Consider the following 19,191-nt stretch of genomic DNA (forward strand, 5'->3'; position numbering starts at 1 on the left):
ATATATATATATATATATATATAGGTTGGCAAATTTATACTCACCTATTTTTATGAAGGTGAAAATAAGCAACCGTCTTTTAATATTGGACAAAAAAGTATTTTTTTTTATTATTTAATATAATTTAAATTGAAATGTAGATCTGTAAATTTCATTTTAATTATTAATGATTATAAAAGAAGTATAGGTTATTAATCTACATCTTTTAATTTTTAGGTGTAGATTAATAACTTACATATTTTCAATTTTGACTATAAATTCAACTATTTTTTTAAAAAAGTAACTTAAGTTAGTAGATACTACTGTAGATTTCAATTACACCACTTACTTAAAAGAGCAAGATTAAAAGATTTTAGATTTCAAACACCAAGATCGCCCTTCCCTCGACTCTGACGTACTTTATCTCATTTAACCTAGTGAACTTTTCTAGTTACCATACTCCCTCTCCATTAAAAATATTTAAATAAAGATTCAGTTTAAAAATGGTACATGTAAAAGCTTTGAAGAAGGAAAAAGAAATAGTTCAGTAATACATATAGGAATGAGTTGATAAGAACAAGACGATCTCCCAAAGATAAATTACGGTTCCTCCAACCTGATAACCGGACTCAAACTCTGTCAATCATGGGCTTCCAAAAAGCAAAACTCCTTGGATTATTCCTAATAGACAATAGTTAGTTGAAAGGAGTATGACCTACTCTACAATAAAACACTTTTGCAACTTTCTTCAACCAAGACTTATTCACATCAATACCAACAAACAGACTTTTGTTAAATTTAATGTTGAATTTTTGAGATTTTAGAGAAAATTAGTAAAGAAAATAATAAGGGTTTGAATATTATTGATAATCGCTTTATGTTAATTTTATTACAAAGACTCAATACTAATATATATTTATAGAGAAATATAGATTCAATTCTAAATCAGAAAAAAAAATCATAATAATAATGAGATATATTATAAGATATCTCTATGATTATAAATTGATTCTAGAAAATAACTCATGATACTCTAATATAATATAATAAAATATATTATAAGATATTTTCTAATATTCTAACACTTCCCCTCAAGTTAAAGCTTACTAAGCTTTAGCTTGTTAAAAGAAAACAATATTTTGCTCTGCAAAATAATAACATGATAGAAAGACAACTCAGGGATGTAAATGAAGTTGGAGAGAATTGTTATAAATATAGTCTAGCCAAATAGTTGGAATGATCATCAAAATAAGATAAATTCATGGCAAGAAATTGAACAAAGAAAAACCCGTTCTTCTAAAAAACTGTATTTAGAAGCTTTAAACCAATAATATTATAGACTCAAAATATTTAAACTTGAATCTGCTTCAAGGAGAGAGAGAGAGAGAAAGAGAGAGAGAGAAAGAAAGAGAGAGAGAGAGAGAGAGAGAGAGAGAGAGAGAGAGAGAGAGAGAGAGAGAGGCATGCTTCAGGGAGAGAAATGCAAGGCCACTACATCTGAGACAAAGATGAGACTAGTGCATCTCAGACAAATTGCCAAGATAAAGTGAGTCATGAAAATAAAACATTATCAGAATGACTATCAATGAAAAAAGAAGTCATCACTAATAAGGTTCATCTGTAGAAAAAAAGACACCACCAAAATGATCGTCAGCGGGAATATAAGCCATTGTTATAATCTATTAGTAAGAACTACATTGTGCATGACAAACACCGATGAAGCAGTGCTATTCTAACGAAACAAAGTTATAATTGATCAATGAAGTGAACAAATGTATCCATAACAGGAGAGATAACGACTATTTGAACAAGAACGCGTATTTCCGTTTATCTAAATTGGAAAGTAAACGCAATATGTGAAGTTATTTTAAAAAATAATCTGGAGTCTTGCATGTAGCATGAGGCTCAATTTGCCCAGAGGCTGGATCAAACTGAAGAAATTTTGTATCCATATTCTCTCCGATTTCAAGTATGGCAACCATATATTCCAACATCGGTAACAATAATTTTGAGCTAAGTAACTAAATTAAATGATCGCATTCTTCTCCTGGCACCAATTGTATCCTTCCATAACATGAGCTCTAGATATTAGGGAGAGACCATTTGTATGATTGAACTGTGTAGTTATATCGTATAGCCCAAACGCTATTCAGCACCACCTGGACAACAGCAGTAGCGAATGAAACTGGTGTCAAATGTCGAAATTGTTGAAATTTATTTCATAACTGTCCTCCTTACCAAGTTTAGAAGTTAGTTACCAAAAACTGATTGTTAGTTAGTTAGTTACCTTTGGATAAATGGTTTTGCAAACAATTATGCAATACATATAAAAAGGAATACTTTGTAAAGAGCTGTATATATGATCAAGAATCATAAAATCATATTTTTCATTTTCCCTTTTTCCTCTCTGTTTTTGCTGGTTTTTGTTGCGCAAGTTTTGACTGTGTGCATCACAGCCCTCTGGTTCCAACAATTGGTATCAGAGCCTAGTTCAATCTAAGGGAAACACGAGTGAAAAGTGAGGGGAACAAGCAAGGGAAACACTAAATGATAGATTCTTGATAGGCAAGATTAATAGCAACGGTTTTCGATCAAATATTCAGGTTCTTGATGGCAAGAACTGGGATCAATGGAGTGCTCTGATGAAATCATTATTTGGAGCACAAGAAGTGAGTGAAATTATGCAGGATGGCTATGAGGATTTGGTGGAAAATCCAACTGATGCACAGAGGACTGCATTCAAGGAAGCCAAGAAGAAAGACTGCAAGGCTTTGTTCTACATTCAGCATAATGTTAATAATCATCACTTTGTGAAGATTTCTAAAGCAACAAGATCCAAAGAAGCATGGGACATCTTAGAAAACTATTACACTAGTGGAGAAAAGGTGAAGCAAGTAAAGCTACAATCATATAGAAGAAAGTATGAGATGATGCAGATGGAAGCAGATCAGAAAGTAAGTGATTACTTCTCAAACTTAACAACCATTATCAATCAAATGAGAACTTGTGGGGAAAACATTACATATCAAATGGTAGTAGAAAAGGTGCTGAGATCTTTAAGTCCAAAGTTTGATTTCATAGTTGTAGCTATTCAAGAAGCAAAGGATGTGAAAACCATGAAAATTGAAGAGCTGCAAAATTCACTAGAAGCACATGAGCTGCTGTTGCTGGATAGAAGTTCTGAAAGATCAGTACAACAAGCATTTCAAGTGCAAACTTCCAAGAAGGAGGGAAATCAGAAAGATTTCAAGAAGAAGGGAAAAAGCAAAGCAAATTGGTCCAACAATGGAAAGAATAAAATTGAAGACAAAGCTGAATCTTCAAGAAGAGGAGGTTTTGGCAGAAGTCAGAACAAGAGGAGGGATTTTGACAAAAGTAAGGTACAATGCTTCAACTGTGAGAAGCATGGGTACTTTGCTGATGAATGTTGGTTCAAGAAAGATCAAAAGATTGATGAAGAAGCAAATCTGGCTATGTTTTCAAATTCAATGAAGCAGCCATATCATGGTGCACAAAGAAGCAACCAATGACTGCATTTTCATATTGTGAGGCAGAATATATTGCAGGAACTTTTGCAACTTTTCAAGGAAAGTGGCTGGATTCAGTGATGAAGGAATTGAGGTGTGAAGTGATGAAGCCTCTAATACTCAGAATCGACAACAAGTCAGCCATGCTAAAAATCCAATCTCACATGGCAAAAGTAAGCACATTGATACAAGGTTTCATTTCCTTAGAGAACAAGTGAACAATGGAATGATTGAGGTGCAATATTGCCCAACTGAAGTGCAGCTAGCAAATGGTTTTACAAAAGCTGTAACACTTGACATATTTGAGTTTTTGAGAAAGAAACTTGGTGTTTTAAGTGTTCAACATTTATGAGTTAAGGGGAAGTGTTGAAATTTATTTCATAACTGTCCTCCTTACCAAGTTTAGAAGTTAGTTACCAAAAACTTATTGTTAGTTAGTTAGTTACCTTTGGATAAATGGTTTTGCAAACAATTATGCAATACATATAAAAAGGAATACTTTGTAAAGTGTTGTATATATGATCAATAATCAGAAAATCATATTTTTCATTTTCCCTTCTTCCTCTCTGTTTTTGCTGGTTTTTGCTGCGCAAGTTTTGACTGTGTGCATCACAGTCATCTGGTTCCAACAGAAATGTGTCAAGATAGTGATTTAAACATGAAATGATCATGTTGAAATATATAAATTATGATTATATTTCCAAACTATTGATAACACACCAACAAAATAAAAGTGAGATCGTTCAGAGAGGATAGAAATATGTTCTAAATATCCTTATTAATAATAGTTTATGCTAATTTTATTAAAAAAGAAACTTAATATTAATTTTTATTTATAGAAAAACATAGACTTAATCTTAAATCACTAACAAATCATAATAATAATAAAAAATATTTTAAAATAATTATAAAATTATAAATCGATTCTAAAAAATAATTCAAAATACTTTAATATAATATAATAAATATAATATATTTTCTAATATTGTAATAGTTAACTTTAATCGAGAAGCTAATTCAAACAAAAACAAAAGTATAAGTTGTTAACTCTAATATTATACAAACTATTCTACCTATGATCACAATATCATCGTCAAAGTAAGAAATTGCTGTAACTAAATTATGATAAAAGAAACTGATTGTTTTCATTAATACATATGCTTATCAAATATCTAAGTTTGAAAGGGAAAATTGAGCGATATAAATTGTTTCTTTGAACAAGCTCTTATTAACGAAGGTTATGACGGAATTTTTTATGAATTCAGTCATTAATTACTACCGTTCTGTCATAAATTTAGCCGTAAAACTAATCAGAATAAATTAAGTCAGGGATATTTAGGCACAAAATTGAAAGTTAAATAGCTTATGCAACGATAACATTGGCACAAGTTCTAACTAGGGAAGTTCTAAAGATTTTTGTACAGTAAACTTTGAATTTTGGAAAATTGCAATATATTCGGTTTAAATTTTATATATATTTAATGCCCATAATAAAATATTCAGTTTGAATAGAGTTTATCTTATCTCTATCTTCTCTTTAAATCCAGATTAAATTTAACTTGTGAGTACATGACAAATGACTGCAGTCTATCAGGCGCTACCATCAGATGTTAAAATTTTGAAAGTTAATATTAGGATTGTATGAATTTAGGGCCAATTTTTTAAATTCGAGCATGCCTCTAAAATCATTAAGACGATTTTATATATATAGGGTGAAGTTCCATTGACTTTAAGATTAACTCTACGACGAGTTACTCCTTATTGACGTTTTATATAGATATAAATAATTTTAAATTTTTTTAAAATTTGTGGAGTTGATTTAGTTATAAGAACTTTGAGTTTGTTTCTCTCTCTATATATAAATAGTTTTGAATTTTATAAAAATTTGTGTAATTAATCTATTCAATAAGAATTTTTAATTTAACGGTTGAATTAATTAAATTTATGGTTTATCCTAAATTATTAAATAAATAATTCATCACATAGTTACTAGAGTCAATAAATCTCCACCTTATATATATAAAGTAATATAACCAAACAAGTTTGTTTCTACAATAGTAAATGTGTGTTTGATTTTATGGTAATAAAAAAAATTTAAAATCTATTGATTCTATAAAATTGATTATCTAAAAATGAGTTGAAAATGAATATATAAAACCATACTCATGCAAAAGTGAATACCTCAAATCAACGTGAAATGGGCTAAGGCTCATTACACATTGGAGTCCAGTCTAGAACATAAACCATCCATTATATGAGAAATGTACTGGACCCCCCCCCCCCCCCCCAATTTATGATATTGACTATCTTACCTTTTTTGACTTTCCAAAAAGTTAAGAATATTTGAAAGTTTGAAACTTTCGAAATTATTCAAAGTGAGTTTTTTTCTATATTTCGAAACTTTAGTAAAATTCAAAACATTTGAAACCTAAATTAACATAATTAAATACAAATTTCGAAACTTTCGATAAATCTAAAAGTTTCGAAATGAACTTTTCCAAAAACCTTTGAAAGTTTGAAAGAATGTGGAACTTTCGAAGCTATAACTTTCGAAACTTTTGATGAATTTGAAAGTTCCGAAACACAAATTTCAGAATATTTCAAAAGTTTCGATGAATCTGAAACTTTCGAAACACGTATTCTTCGAAAGTTTCAAACAATCGAATTATGTCAGTTTCGAAAGTTTCAAAAACTTCAAAACTTTCGAATTTTTCAATTTTTTAATTATTAATTAAATTTATTACTAGTTTTTCAAATTAAGAATAGCAATTTATTACTAATTTTGAAATTTATTACTAATTTTTCAAATTAGAATAAAAATTTATTACTAACTTTGAAATTTATTACTAATTTTTCAAAATTCGAAACTTTCATTGGATTTCAAACTTCCGAAAGTTGAATTTTCGAAAGTTTTAATATGTTCGAAAGTTTTGCATTTCAAAACTTTCATATTGTTCGAAACTTTCAAAATTTTCTGCATTTCGAAAATTTCGTATTCAATGAAAGTTTCGAAAGTTTCATCGTCATAGAAACTTTCGATTTTCTGGTAAAATCTTGTTTCGAATATTTGAAAGTTTCGAATATTTACTTACTTTTGTATTTCGAAGGTTTGGTATGGTCAGATTCGAATAATTAAAAATTTCGAATGAAGTGGGTGAAAAAAGAAAAGTAATTTTTTTTGGGGGTTTTCATATGTGAAACTAAGGGCAACATAGTATTTTCCATATGAATGGGAGGTGGGAGGTCAAAGTGGGGGGTGCACGGTACAAACCTCCCATTATATATACACATTCATGACCAATCCAAGGCCCAAAATAAATATTTTACTTATCAACGAAAAAAGAACTTTAAACAAAGTAGTTTATGATTGTTAAAACAGATTAGTGCCACAGAGTTTTGGAGAGAATAATTCTTATTGAATTGAAAGCAACTGGTGGCTATAGCCTTACATAATTAATATAAACCAAACTCAAGCACCGACAGACTTGATAACAAAAATACATACTTCGTAGTTTGAGGTTTTGAATCAATTTTTTTTTTTAAAATGATTTTATCATATTTTATCTTTTTGTTATATCTTTTTGAAAAATAAATTTAAAATAAAAATTTAAATAAAAAATTTGATTATAATATTTATCTTAAAATATTATTTTAAATATTTCATCTATTTACTACAACTTTATTTAGACAATGAAATTTAAAAAACTGATTAAAATGAGAAGGTAATTTGAAAAGATTATCATAAAAATCATTTATCGAGATTTTTTCTTTTGAAAAATATATTTTTATTATGTTAAAATGTCTAATAATGAATATTTAAGTTATAGAATGACAAATTACATTTTTTAATCTATAACAAACGAGTCTAAAATAACATCAATTATTTTTTAGTAAATTATTATAAAAAATTTATTTTTAAATATAAAATTAAAATTACATTTTTTTTAAATCTATAACAAACGGGTGAATTATATTTTAAATCTTATCTTATTTTTAATATATATGTGTAACAGATAAATTTTAATTTATTTTGTAAGATATATAACTTTATTGTTATCATTTGGTATTTAAAAAATTTTCCTTTTTAAATTTTAAACCTCCAAACATGTGAATAAACAACTACTCCAATTAAAATAAACAACTACACCACACATAATACCCTTGAGCACACCTATAAAACCAAAACTTCTGATAGTCTCTTGAAACGATAGCAACCCATACAATCACTTATAGAGATCACAGCATAACCCGCACTCGTAGATATTTATTCAAACTCATTTGATTTGACCGGAAAAAATTCGTTTTTATTGAATGTAAGTTCAGGTGCAAATTTTCCTTGAAATTAAAATTCAGGGGTGGTGATATCAATCCCACACCCGAACCTATGTTGCAAATAATATTATTATAATTTTTAAATTTTATATACATATTGAATATACTTAATATTTTTTTAAATATTAAAATTTATAATCTTATTTCTATAGAAAATATTTTTTAATTTTATTATTGTCTAATTAAAATTATTTTATTATATTAATTATAATAAATATGATTTTTAAATTTATAACTATATAATATGAATGAGTGCAGGTGTGAGCAGGGAATCCTGAATCCCGCTACGGGCGGGATGTAGATCTAAATTTCACACCTGCTATGAAATAAGGGCAAGTGTTAATTTTCTCCAATTTGTTGGTGGTAGAGGTGGAGAAGGCAAAATTTGTTTCTATCCCGCCTCATTGTCATGCCTAATTACCTAGCTAAACCAAAAAGGTATTTAAAATGGTTAGAGATGAATTAAACGGTTAAGTCCGTGTTGGACCAATCAACAAATTTGAGCTTTTTTTTCCCTCAAAAACAAATACAAAGTGTCTTGGAAATTTGAGCTTTTTTTCTCAAAAACAAATACAATGTGTCATGCAAATTTGTCGTTCGTCCTATGCGGTTCACATAAAAAAAATATAGTTTTTGTCAATACCCTTATTAACTATCGATGATTTTTCTAAAATCGTAAATATAAAATAAAATGATAGTTTGGAAGTAGTGTATAATATTATAATAATTGAACTTCATATTAGGAAAGATAATATTGGAAATGATAATTAAAGGTATCTTGGAAATTAAAAAGGACAGCTTTTGGAAATATTTTTTTCATTAAAATTACATTAATTGTGATATGAAAGGAGTAAAATGCTTTGAGCATCTCCAAAGATACTCATATAAGTTCATCCATAAGCTTATAGTTACGTAAAATTTAATTTTTTAACGAGTTCATTCTTAGAGTTATATCAAGTTGTCAGGGTTCTTTCAAAAAGAAATGATAGTTTTATAATTTAATAATAATAAATTTATAACTGTTATATTTTTTTTACTTTATTAATAATAAAATATTTATTACCTTTAACTTTTTTTATCATTTTTAATTATTTATGTCGTAATAAAATATTAATGTATAAATTAAAATTGTGGAACCTAATATCTATTTAAGAGTTAAACAATTGACTCTATTTAATGAATTCATATTGAGTTAATCTTAATAAAAAATGAACGAAGTATTTCAAGATAATGTGACATATGTAGTAAATCCATGTTGAGTTCACAAGATATATTAGCTATGCGAGTAAAGTCGTGTGCTCCCGGTTAATTTTCTTGACTATGCGAGTAAAGTCATGTGCTCCCGGTTAATTTTCTCGACTTGCACGATTATTTTGTACCAAAACTCGTGTCTGAAGTTTGGGGATAGTCAAGCACTTAGAGCATCTCCATACGGTGAACTCAATATGGGTTTATTAAATGGGATCCACCATGTCATATCATCTTGAAATAATTTATTCATTTTTTACTCCAACGATGAACTCAGGGATTCATTAGATAGGGTACACCACTAACCGTGAGATATTTATTATTATACATAAATTAATTTTAAAAAAAAGGTAAGAAGTACCGTTCACAGTACCGTGATGACACATTTGCACAACTCCAACAATGAACTCACCAAAAACTAAATTTTACGTTATTACACCTTGGCGGACGAACGTATTTATGTACTGTTGGAGATGCTCTTACGCAAATCTCCCTAGTACTGAAATTGTGCTTCAACTTTCAAAAATATCCCTGTATTATTAGGATATATGGGTGAATGGTCTTTTAATTTCTTCTATTTAATTATGGATAGTTTTGTAAAAAAATTAATTAATTAATGCACTTTGAAGAAAATTTTAAAAAAAATGTTATTACAAAAACAAATTGTCATATATAGGAGTCTATATATGCCCCTTTTCATTAAAACCTTTGATAGTTTTCATATATATTTTGAAAAAAAAAAGATATATTTAATGTGTATATTTTTTGATATAGAAATATTATTCTTCATATATATATATATATATATTTAACTCTTGACTGCACATATTTTAAAATATTTGGTGGTATTAATTGTAGGTTAATTTAAAAAACCAGTAAATGTATCTAATTAATATCCACTTCATTTTTATTTTGTAACTATTGTTTAGTTAGAAAATATTGTTGAGACAAAATCTCTCAAATGATTTTAATGATAACAAAATTACTTAAAAGATTATGATTGTGGTTAATGACTAACACGTGCTCTTGAGTGTATTCATATAAGATAATAGGTTATTAATCATTAAGGCAAAAAGAAGGAAAATGTGATTCAGGTCTGAGGATGGAAGACCACGTGAGGATGGCAAATGATAAAGATGAACCACGTGAGGATGGCCTGCAAAGTGGAAAATCTCCAGATCTGCCCAAGTTGTGACCTCACCAGAACAAATGCTTTTTTTCATTAAAGAAATGTACAACAAAGTCAAAGAATGAATAAGTAAAAGTATTTGAAATAAAGAAGTTAGAAGGCCAAAAGGAAAAAGACAAGAACAACTAGATCTAAGTCTAAGAGGATGATAGAATAGGCTGAGGATGGACCAGCAAAGTTGAAAGCAACCCATCAAGCATGTGCAAAGGCTAAAATCAGATCATTTATTGGGCTTGCACGTTTTAATACATGAAGAAGTCAAGTTAACAAAAGGCAACTTCAAACAAGCTAAGAATAAACAATCACATGTTGCTGCCATATCTGATCCTCGGACTGAGTATGACAATCTTATGTAATAGGGTGGCTTTCTCTATCTTGTCAACATCACCTCAAAAGTTGAAATCAATCTAGTCCTTAAAGTTTTTGAAAAAGATGCAGCTCACATGGTCACAGAAACAGCTTTGCACTCTGATAAAAGAGAAAAAGCAAGGACATGTCAAGATCAAAGTTGTGCTGCGCGAGGATGGGTTCTGCCTGGCCTAACAAGCTGAATGGCAGTTCTGTAATTATGATGAAAAACCTTGGATCCTTTGAAAATGAGTTCCAACGGTCATCAAAGAGTTTGGACCTCTATAAAATGCAGCAAGCTCTTCATCATAAACACAACACAATTGCACAAAAAAGGTCAAGCATCTTAAAGCTATCAAGAGCATTAATCATCCTCACTACATACTTTCTTTGGTCCTACACTATATCTTTGTACATCCTTTGAGAAAGTATTAAGTATCAATCACTCTCATACCACTTTGTAATTTCCTTGTGAGTTACACTTGGAAATATTTGAATATTGATTGTAAGCTTGGTGAAGCTAAAGAATACACAGTTTGTAATCATCTTCAGCGTGAGGTTGATCAGTTTGAAAGTTAGTGAAATCTCACAAAGGTGTGAGGACTTGACGTAGCCATCTTTGGATGAACCAATATAAAATTGTGTGTGTCTCTTTCATATTTTTCTCTTACTCTTTTGCTCAAGTTAAAACTAAAGGGTTGAAAAAATCCATCCTTAGTGAGAGGATAGTTTTAAAATCTCTTGAAAATTATTTTTAAACAGCAAAATCCCTATTCAACCTCCCTTCTAGTGATATTTAGCTACATCAATTGACATCAGAGCAAGTTTCTCTAAAAAATAGCTTAGATCTAACGATTTAAAAATCCCATCCTCGAGCTAGCCATCCTCTGCAAGAGGATAGTTTTTAAAACACTTAAAAATTGTTTTTAACAGCAAAATCCCTATTCAACCCCCCCTTCTAGTGATATTTAGCTACAACAATTGGCATCAGAGCAAGGTTCTCTAAAAAATACACCTAACAGTGTAAGAGAAAAAGATCCAAAAAGAAAAATGTCAAAAGCTAAGTACATTCCTTAAGGAGGATCATCCAGCCGACCTCCCTACTTTGATGGTACAGATTAATACCACTGGAAAGGTAAGATGAAGCTATTTCTCATATCACAAGACAACAACATGTGGTCTGTGGTGGAAAATGGAGATCATGTCATCAGAACCAACAACGCAGACGCAACCTCTGATGAGAAACCTCAAGCACAATGGACTGTTGGACTTTAGTCCTTGGAACCCTAATTTTGACATAATTAACAAACATACAAGTGTCATATACCACATGATAAATCTAATAGTTGAATAGAGCAAGATTTCAGGAACAACAATCCAATCTGATATGTGTTTCAGTTTGAACATAACATCTGCAATCGATTACGAAATCGATTCATATCAGTCTTAACATAATCACTGAGAAATGTTGTTTAAAGAATCGATTGGTAAATCGATTGGGTTATATAGTTTCAAGATTCAAGAAAAACAAGACACACGATAATCGATTGGCAAATCGATTAGACTGGTTTATCACTTTACGAAATCGATTGGTAAATCGATTGATTAATGTGTTTTTCAGAAACTATATAAACTGTCTTCAATCTGTCTTTCAATAACATGAATGATAATAACAATGATATCAATCTGAAATATACATTGAATATTCTTGATACACAATAACACTTGGTTAATACATTGAGATTACTTTTTCAGATCAAATAGAAAAAGAGGATTATCAACAATCAAAAAGATAGCTGGAAAAGTGATCTTGAAAGACAAGGATTCTCATAAACAAATCTTTGATATCCAGAATTGTGAGAAGCCATTTTGACCAAGATTGAAGACTACTTTTTGTTCTTCCTTTATTCTTTTTGTAATAATTCTTTGAAACAAAAACAAAGCGAGAAAATCCAGCTAGAAACTGGTGACTACTTTCTTGGGTGAAGAGTGTTCAACAAGAAAGAGTCGTACTTTGATTCTGTGTTAGATTGCTGAGTATCTACAAGGATCAGAGGGTGATCAATAGGAAAGAGATCATTAAGATAGATAGGTTTCGGGGATGAAACTGGACAATCTGTAATTGATTCTTTCTATTGGAGAAGAAAATCTGAAATCCGATTGGATTTTCAGGACTGGATGTAGGTTGTCAAGTTGACAACTGAACCAGTATAAATTCTTGGTGCAATCTTCTCTAACCCTTAACTCCTTTAATTTTCTATCTTGCAATATCTGTATATGTGATTAATATTAGATGGATGTTAAACATATTATGTGTTAGGTAATATTGTTTAATCTAGTAATTTGACTTGCATTCATCTTGGTTAATCTCCTATCCATCTATTTGCAATTGCTAATCTTGTATGCCGCAATTTAAATTCCGCTGTGTATATGAAATTGATTTAATTTCTTAAAGAACTGATACATTCCGTTTATTTCGAGGTCGTACCAACCAACAATTGGCCTCAGAGCCTAACTTTTCGAGAGGTAACACTCATAAAAGGACTATGGCCTCAAACGATTTTCTGGGAGAAGGCGCATCTAGCAAGACTCCGCCAGCTTTCAACGGAACAGCTTATATGTACTGGAAGCACAGGATGCTGATCTTCCTGGAAGCCAGTGGCATAGACATCCTTGACGCTGTTGAAAACGGTCCATATATTCCCAAGATTGCAGGAACAAATGACTCAATGATTCTCAAGCCTAGAGCCGACTGGTCTGACGACGACAAAAAGAAGGTAGGTTATAATGCTAAGGCTAAGAACATTATAACATCTGCTCTTTGTGCAGAAGAATTCTTTAGGGTATCAAACTGCAAGTCAGCAAAAGAAATGTGGGACATTCTTCAAGAAACACATGAAGGAACCACAGATGTGAAAAGAGCTCGCGTAAATAGGGACATTCTTCAAGAAACACATGAAGGAACCACAGATGTGAAAAGAGCTCGCGTAAATACACTTATGCACGAATACGAATTATTCAGCATGAAAAAGGACGAATCCATCAGCGATCTGCAAACCAGATTCACACACATTGTGAATAATCTTCACGCATTGGGAAAACAAGTGGACAACGAACAGCAGATTGGAAAAATTATGAGGTATCTAACCAGAGAGTGGCAGCCAAAAATAACAGCCATAGCAGAATCTAAAGATCTAGCAAAGATGACAACTGCAACATTGTTTGGAAAACTAAGGGAACATGAAATGGAACTACATCGACTGGACGAATCAGAAATGGAAAGCCGCAAAAAGAAAGGACTATCCCTGAAGGTTCAAGCCCAGCAATCGAAAACTGAATCAGATAGCTGCTCAGATCAATCCAGTAGTGAATCTGAAGAGCCGGAAATCGGGTTGCTTGTCAAGAAATTCAAGAAGTTTCTGAAGAAGAAAGACAACAAATTCAGAAAACCATCTAGCTCCAAGACTACTGACAACAAGACCATTACATGCTATGAATGTGGTAAAACTGGTCACATAAAGTCAGAATGCTACAAATTGCAAAACAAGAATAGAGCTACAAAATCAAAAGGCAAGGAACCAGTCACCAAAACCAGAAAAGCTTATATTGCATGGAATGATAACGATGAATCCTCTGCATCTTCTGATGAAGAAGAAGTCAACTTGTGTCTCATGGCAGATACAGATTCAGAATCAGAAAATGAGGTTAGTTCACAATCTAATCCAACATATGATGAGCTACAAGAAGCTTTCAATGAACTGCATGATGATTATGTGAATTCCATAAAACAGTTGTTAAGCACAAAGAAAATGCTTGAACAAATGAATATTGAACACAAAGAAATTGAAAATTTATGTGAACAACTGAAAAAGGATTCACAAGAAAAATCTGCAAAGTGCATTGAACTTGAAAATACTGTTGCATCATTAAAATCTGATTTATTAAAGTTTGCTAATAGTAAAGATAAACTGAATGTCATACTTAGCAATCAAAGACATGTTCATGAAAAATCTGGTTTAGGATATACACCAAATATGCATGTCAAAAGAAAAAATAAAAACAGATCTGGTATTGGTTATATGCAAACCAGAAATGTCAAACATGGTCAAAAATCTTCTATTGCTAAGAGTATGTATGACATCTTTACTAAACCAAATAAACATTCATCCTTTGATGGCAAATGTCATTTCTGTTGCAGAAAGGGACATTTTGTGTCTAATTGCAAATTTAAAAAATTAGCCAATCAAGGATGGAAGCTAGTTTGGATAGAAAAGAAATCTGTGTTTGACACTAACCAACCAGGACCCAATTTAAATTGGGGACCTAAAACAAAATTCTGATTTTGTATTGCAGGTGTGCTTGACATCCACGAAACACTCATGGTATCTAGATAGCGGATGCTCAAAGCACATGACTGGTGACAAATCCAAATTCCTGAACTTGACATTAAAGGAAGGAGGCTTTGTCAAATATGGTGATAACAACAGAGGAAAGATCATTGGAATTGGTGATGTAGGCGATGAATCAACTGCAGTAATAAAAAATGTGCTATATGTTGAAGGATTAAAGCACAACTTACTGAGTATAAGCCAGCTATGTGACAAAGGTTTTCAAGTAAGTTTTTCATCACAATCTTGCATTATTGAGCATAAAGATGACAAACACATAAAGCTAATTGGGGACAGAATCAACAACATTTACATGTTGGATTTCAATTCTGTACCTAGTGCTGTATGCTGCTTGTTATCCAACTCAGATGAAACATGGCTTTGGCATAAAAGAATTGCTCATATACACATAAATCATTTGAATAAACTTGTCAGCAAACAGTTAGTCTTAGGTCTACCAAATAGGAAGTTCTCTAAAGATAGACTGTGTGATGCATGTGAGAAAAGTAAACTGGTTAAGACTCCATTTCCCTCTATAGACTTGGTTAGAACAAATAGAGTTTTACAACTAGTTCACATGGACCTTTTTGGACCTGCCCAAGTTAAGAGTTTAGGTGGAAACCTGTATGGATATGTGCTGGTTGATGATTATTCTAGATTCACATGGACTTACTTTTTAGCTCATAAAAGTGATACATTCTCTGTTTTCAAAAAGTTTGCTGCTTTAGTACAAAATGAGAATGATTTGAAAATTGTTTCAATAAAAAGTGATCATGGAGGTGAATTCCAAAATGATCTTTTTCAAAATTATTGTGAATCAAATGGAATCAACCACATCTATTCAGCCCCTAGGACACCACAGCAGAATGGGGTAGTGGAGAGGAAAAATAGATCCCTAGAAGAGTTAGCTAGGACCATGCTTAAGGACTCCAACCTACCTAAGTACTTTTGGGCAGATGCAATTAGTACAGCCACCCATGTTGTGAATAGAGTTCTCATTAGGCCCCTGCTTAGGAAAACACCCTATGAGCTTTACAAGGGTAGAAAACCAAACCTGTCCTACTTTAGAATCTTTGGTTGTAAATGCTTTGTTTTAAACAATGGCAAAGAACACCTAGGAAAGTTTGACCCTAAGGCAGATGAAGGTATCTTTCTAGGATATTCCCAAACTAGTAAGGCCTATAGAATCTACAACAAAAGAACAAAAACCATAGAAGAGTCAGTTCATGTAAAGTTTGATGAATCTTTTACAGAAAACTTGAACAAAACTCCTTCTAAGGTTATTGAAATTTTGGATGATGTTGTAGAATCTGAACCCCTAGAACAACCTATAGCTGATCCTCCAACTAGTGCAGACCCTATAGAACCTATAGAAACCAGTGAGTTACCTAAGGAATGGAGATTCAATAGAAACCACCCCTTAGACAACATCATAGGTGACATCTCTAGAGGTGTGTCAACTAGAGGAAACCTTAGAGAGTTCTGCAACCTCACAGCCTTTGTGTCTCAGATTGAACCTAAGAACATTAAGGAAGCCCTTTTAGATAGTGAGTGGATACTTGCTATGCAAGAGGAGTTAAACCAGTTTGAGAGAAACAAGGTGTGGAACTTGGTACCTAGGCCAGAGGGTAAGCATGTTATAGGAACTAGGTGGGTGTTCAGAAATAAGTTAGATGAGAATGGTGTGATAACTAGGAATAAAGCCAGATTAGTTGCAAAGGGTTATAGTCAAGAGGAGGGAATAGACTTTGATGAGACCTATGCCCCAGTAGCTAGACTAGAAGCCATAAGAATTTTATTGGCTTATGCATGTATCATGGACTTCAATCTATATCAAATGGATGTGAAGAGTGCCTTTCTCAATGGAGACCTCCAAGAGGAAGTTTTTGTGAGTCAAACACCAGGTTTTGAAAATCCAGATTTTCCTAACCATGTGTATAAACTCTCAAAGGCCCTCTATGGGTTGAAACAAGCTCCAAGAGCTTGGTATGAGAAACTCAGCACTTTCCTCATTCAACAAAATTTTTCTAGAGGAAATGTTGATAAGACACTCTTTACAAAAACTATTGAAAATGACATCTTGCTGGTCCAAATTTATGTTGATGACATTATATTTGGATCAACAAATGACAAGCTTTGCAAAGAATTTGAAAACTTGATGAAAGGTAAATTTGAAATGTCAATGATGGGTGAACTATCATATTTCTTGGGATTTCAAATTAACCAAACCAAGCAAGGCATTTTCATTAGTCAATCCAAATATTGTTCTGATTTGATAAAGAAATTTAACTTTGATAAACTTAAGTCCATTGATACACCCATGAGTCAAGGAAATTTCTTAGACCGAGATGAGAAGGGTAAGCCTGTAGATGTCACTAGATTTCGTGGTATGATTGGATCTCTGCTCTACCTTACAGCAAGCCGACCAGATATTATGTTCAGTGTTTGTATGTGTGCAAGGTATCAATCGAATCCGAAGGAATCTCACCTCAGTGCAGTAAAGAGAATTTTCAGATACTTGGTAGGTACTAAAAGTCTTGGTTTGTGGTATCCAAAAGGTTCAACATGTACTTTGGTTGGTTATTCAGACTCAGACTTTGCTGGTTGTAAACTTGACAGAAAGAGCACTTCAGGTACATGTCATCTACTTGGTAATTCTCTAGTGTCCTGGTTTAGTAAGAAGCAAACAAGTATTGCTTTGTCTACTGCAGAAGCCGAATACATAGCAGCTGGGAGCTGTTGTGCTCAAATCTTGTGGATGAAACAGCACCTAATGGACTTCGGTGTTGATTTGGGAACAGTGCCGATCATGTGTGACAACACCAGTGCTATCAGCATAACAAAGAACCCAGTAATGCATTCAAGGACAAAACATATTGAGGTAAGGCATCACTTCATAAGAGACCACTTTCAGAATGGAGTTATCAAACTTGAGTATGTGAACACTACAGAACAATTAGCTGATATCTTCACAAAAGCATTGCCAAAAGAAAGTTTTTTGAACATAAGGATGAAACTAGGGATCATTGATCCTAGTGAAGTGTAAGTTTTTGATGATTCTGGTACTTTTCAGTAATGTTTTCCAGTTACATCGATTTGGAAATCGATTACCAGCATGGTAAAAGGTTTATAAAATCGATTTGGGAATCGATTACGTTAGCCCAGGATTCAAAATTTCAGAAAATTTTTTTTAACCTTCACGAGCATCGATTTGGAAATCGATTAGTTCAGTGTTCAACCTTAAGACAATCGATTTGGGAATCGATTAAGTAAAACTGGAACTCGATTTGAACATCGATTTGAAATATGACCGTTACTCTTATTTTACCTAGCCGTTGAACATCATCATTACTGAATCGATTGAGGATTCCCAGCAACGGTAACCTAATCGATTGGGAAATCGATTTACAAGGTTAAGAGTATAAATAGGAACAGTTCTAAATCGATTTCTGCATTGTATTTTTCCAGATTTTCACTGATTTCTCTTGTCTGCTTCATTCTTCTGTCTATGCATCTGTTAGTATCTTCATTCTACTGTCTACCTACTTTGAATCTACATCAAATTATTGATATGGCACGTGTGAAACAGACCCAAGCTCGTACTCCATCACCCTCATCTTCTTCTATAAGTGAAACACCTTCACCCCCACCCACTTTGCCTAAGAGAGTACCTATACCCACTCACAAAATTCTTGCCAAAGATAAGGGCAAGGCTCCTGCACCAATCCAAGAGAAGACGAAGAAACGTAAGGAACCCCCAACAGAGAAGCTCATGGCTGATGCCATGAAAGAAATATCTCAAAAGAGGAAGAAGAAGCCTAATTCTTCACCAACTCCCAAGAAGGTCCCAGCACCAAAGGAAAAGGAGGCACAACCATCTCTATCAAGAGACTTTGCAAAGAGGAAAATTCTTGAGCCAAGAACCATGGATTTTGCATACTTTGATGTTGTTGAATTCACGTTTCAGAATCATCTCATATTTCATGGATTGGAGAGTTTTCTTTCATCTACACTTGATAGCTACCCAAGACTGATAAGGGAATTTTACTCTACTTTCAAGTTGACTGAAGAAGGGTTTACTGCTTTAGTTAAAGGAAAAAGGATTGCAATGTCCTTTGATGATTTCTCTACCTTGTCAAGATTGCCATTTTACAGCAAGTCTATCGATGGCAGCTCGGAA

At 32.2% G+C, this 19,191-nt stretch overlaps 1 protein-coding gene across 1 annotated transcript; it reads left to right on the forward strand.

Moving 5' to 3' along the window:
• The first annotated feature begins 2,660 nt into the window (after positions 1 to 2,660).
• LOC140919607 (uncharacterized) lies at positions 2,661 to 3,509 on the forward strand. Its single transcript, XM_073365977.1, has one exon. It carries the CDS (start codon positions 2,661 to 2,663, stop codon positions 3,507 to 3,509), a length of 849 nt encoding a protein of 282 aa, XP_073222078.1.
• The last annotated feature ends 15,682 nt before the right edge of the window (positions 3,510 to 19,191 follow it).

Source organism: Cicer arietinum, chromosome 3, assembly GCF_000331145.2.
Source record: "Cicer arietinum cultivar CDC Frontier isolate Library 1 chromosome 3, Cicar.CDCFrontier_v2.0, whole genome shotgun sequence".
NCBI lineage: Eukaryota > Viridiplantae > Streptophyta > Magnoliopsida > Fabales > Fabaceae > Cicer > Cicer arietinum.

Excerpts from the sequence above, each read along its gene's own strand:
- LOC140919607 (XM_073365977.1), top strand. The coding sequence starts at position 2,661 with ATGCAGGATGGCTATGAGGATTTGGTGGAAAATCCAACTGATGCACAG.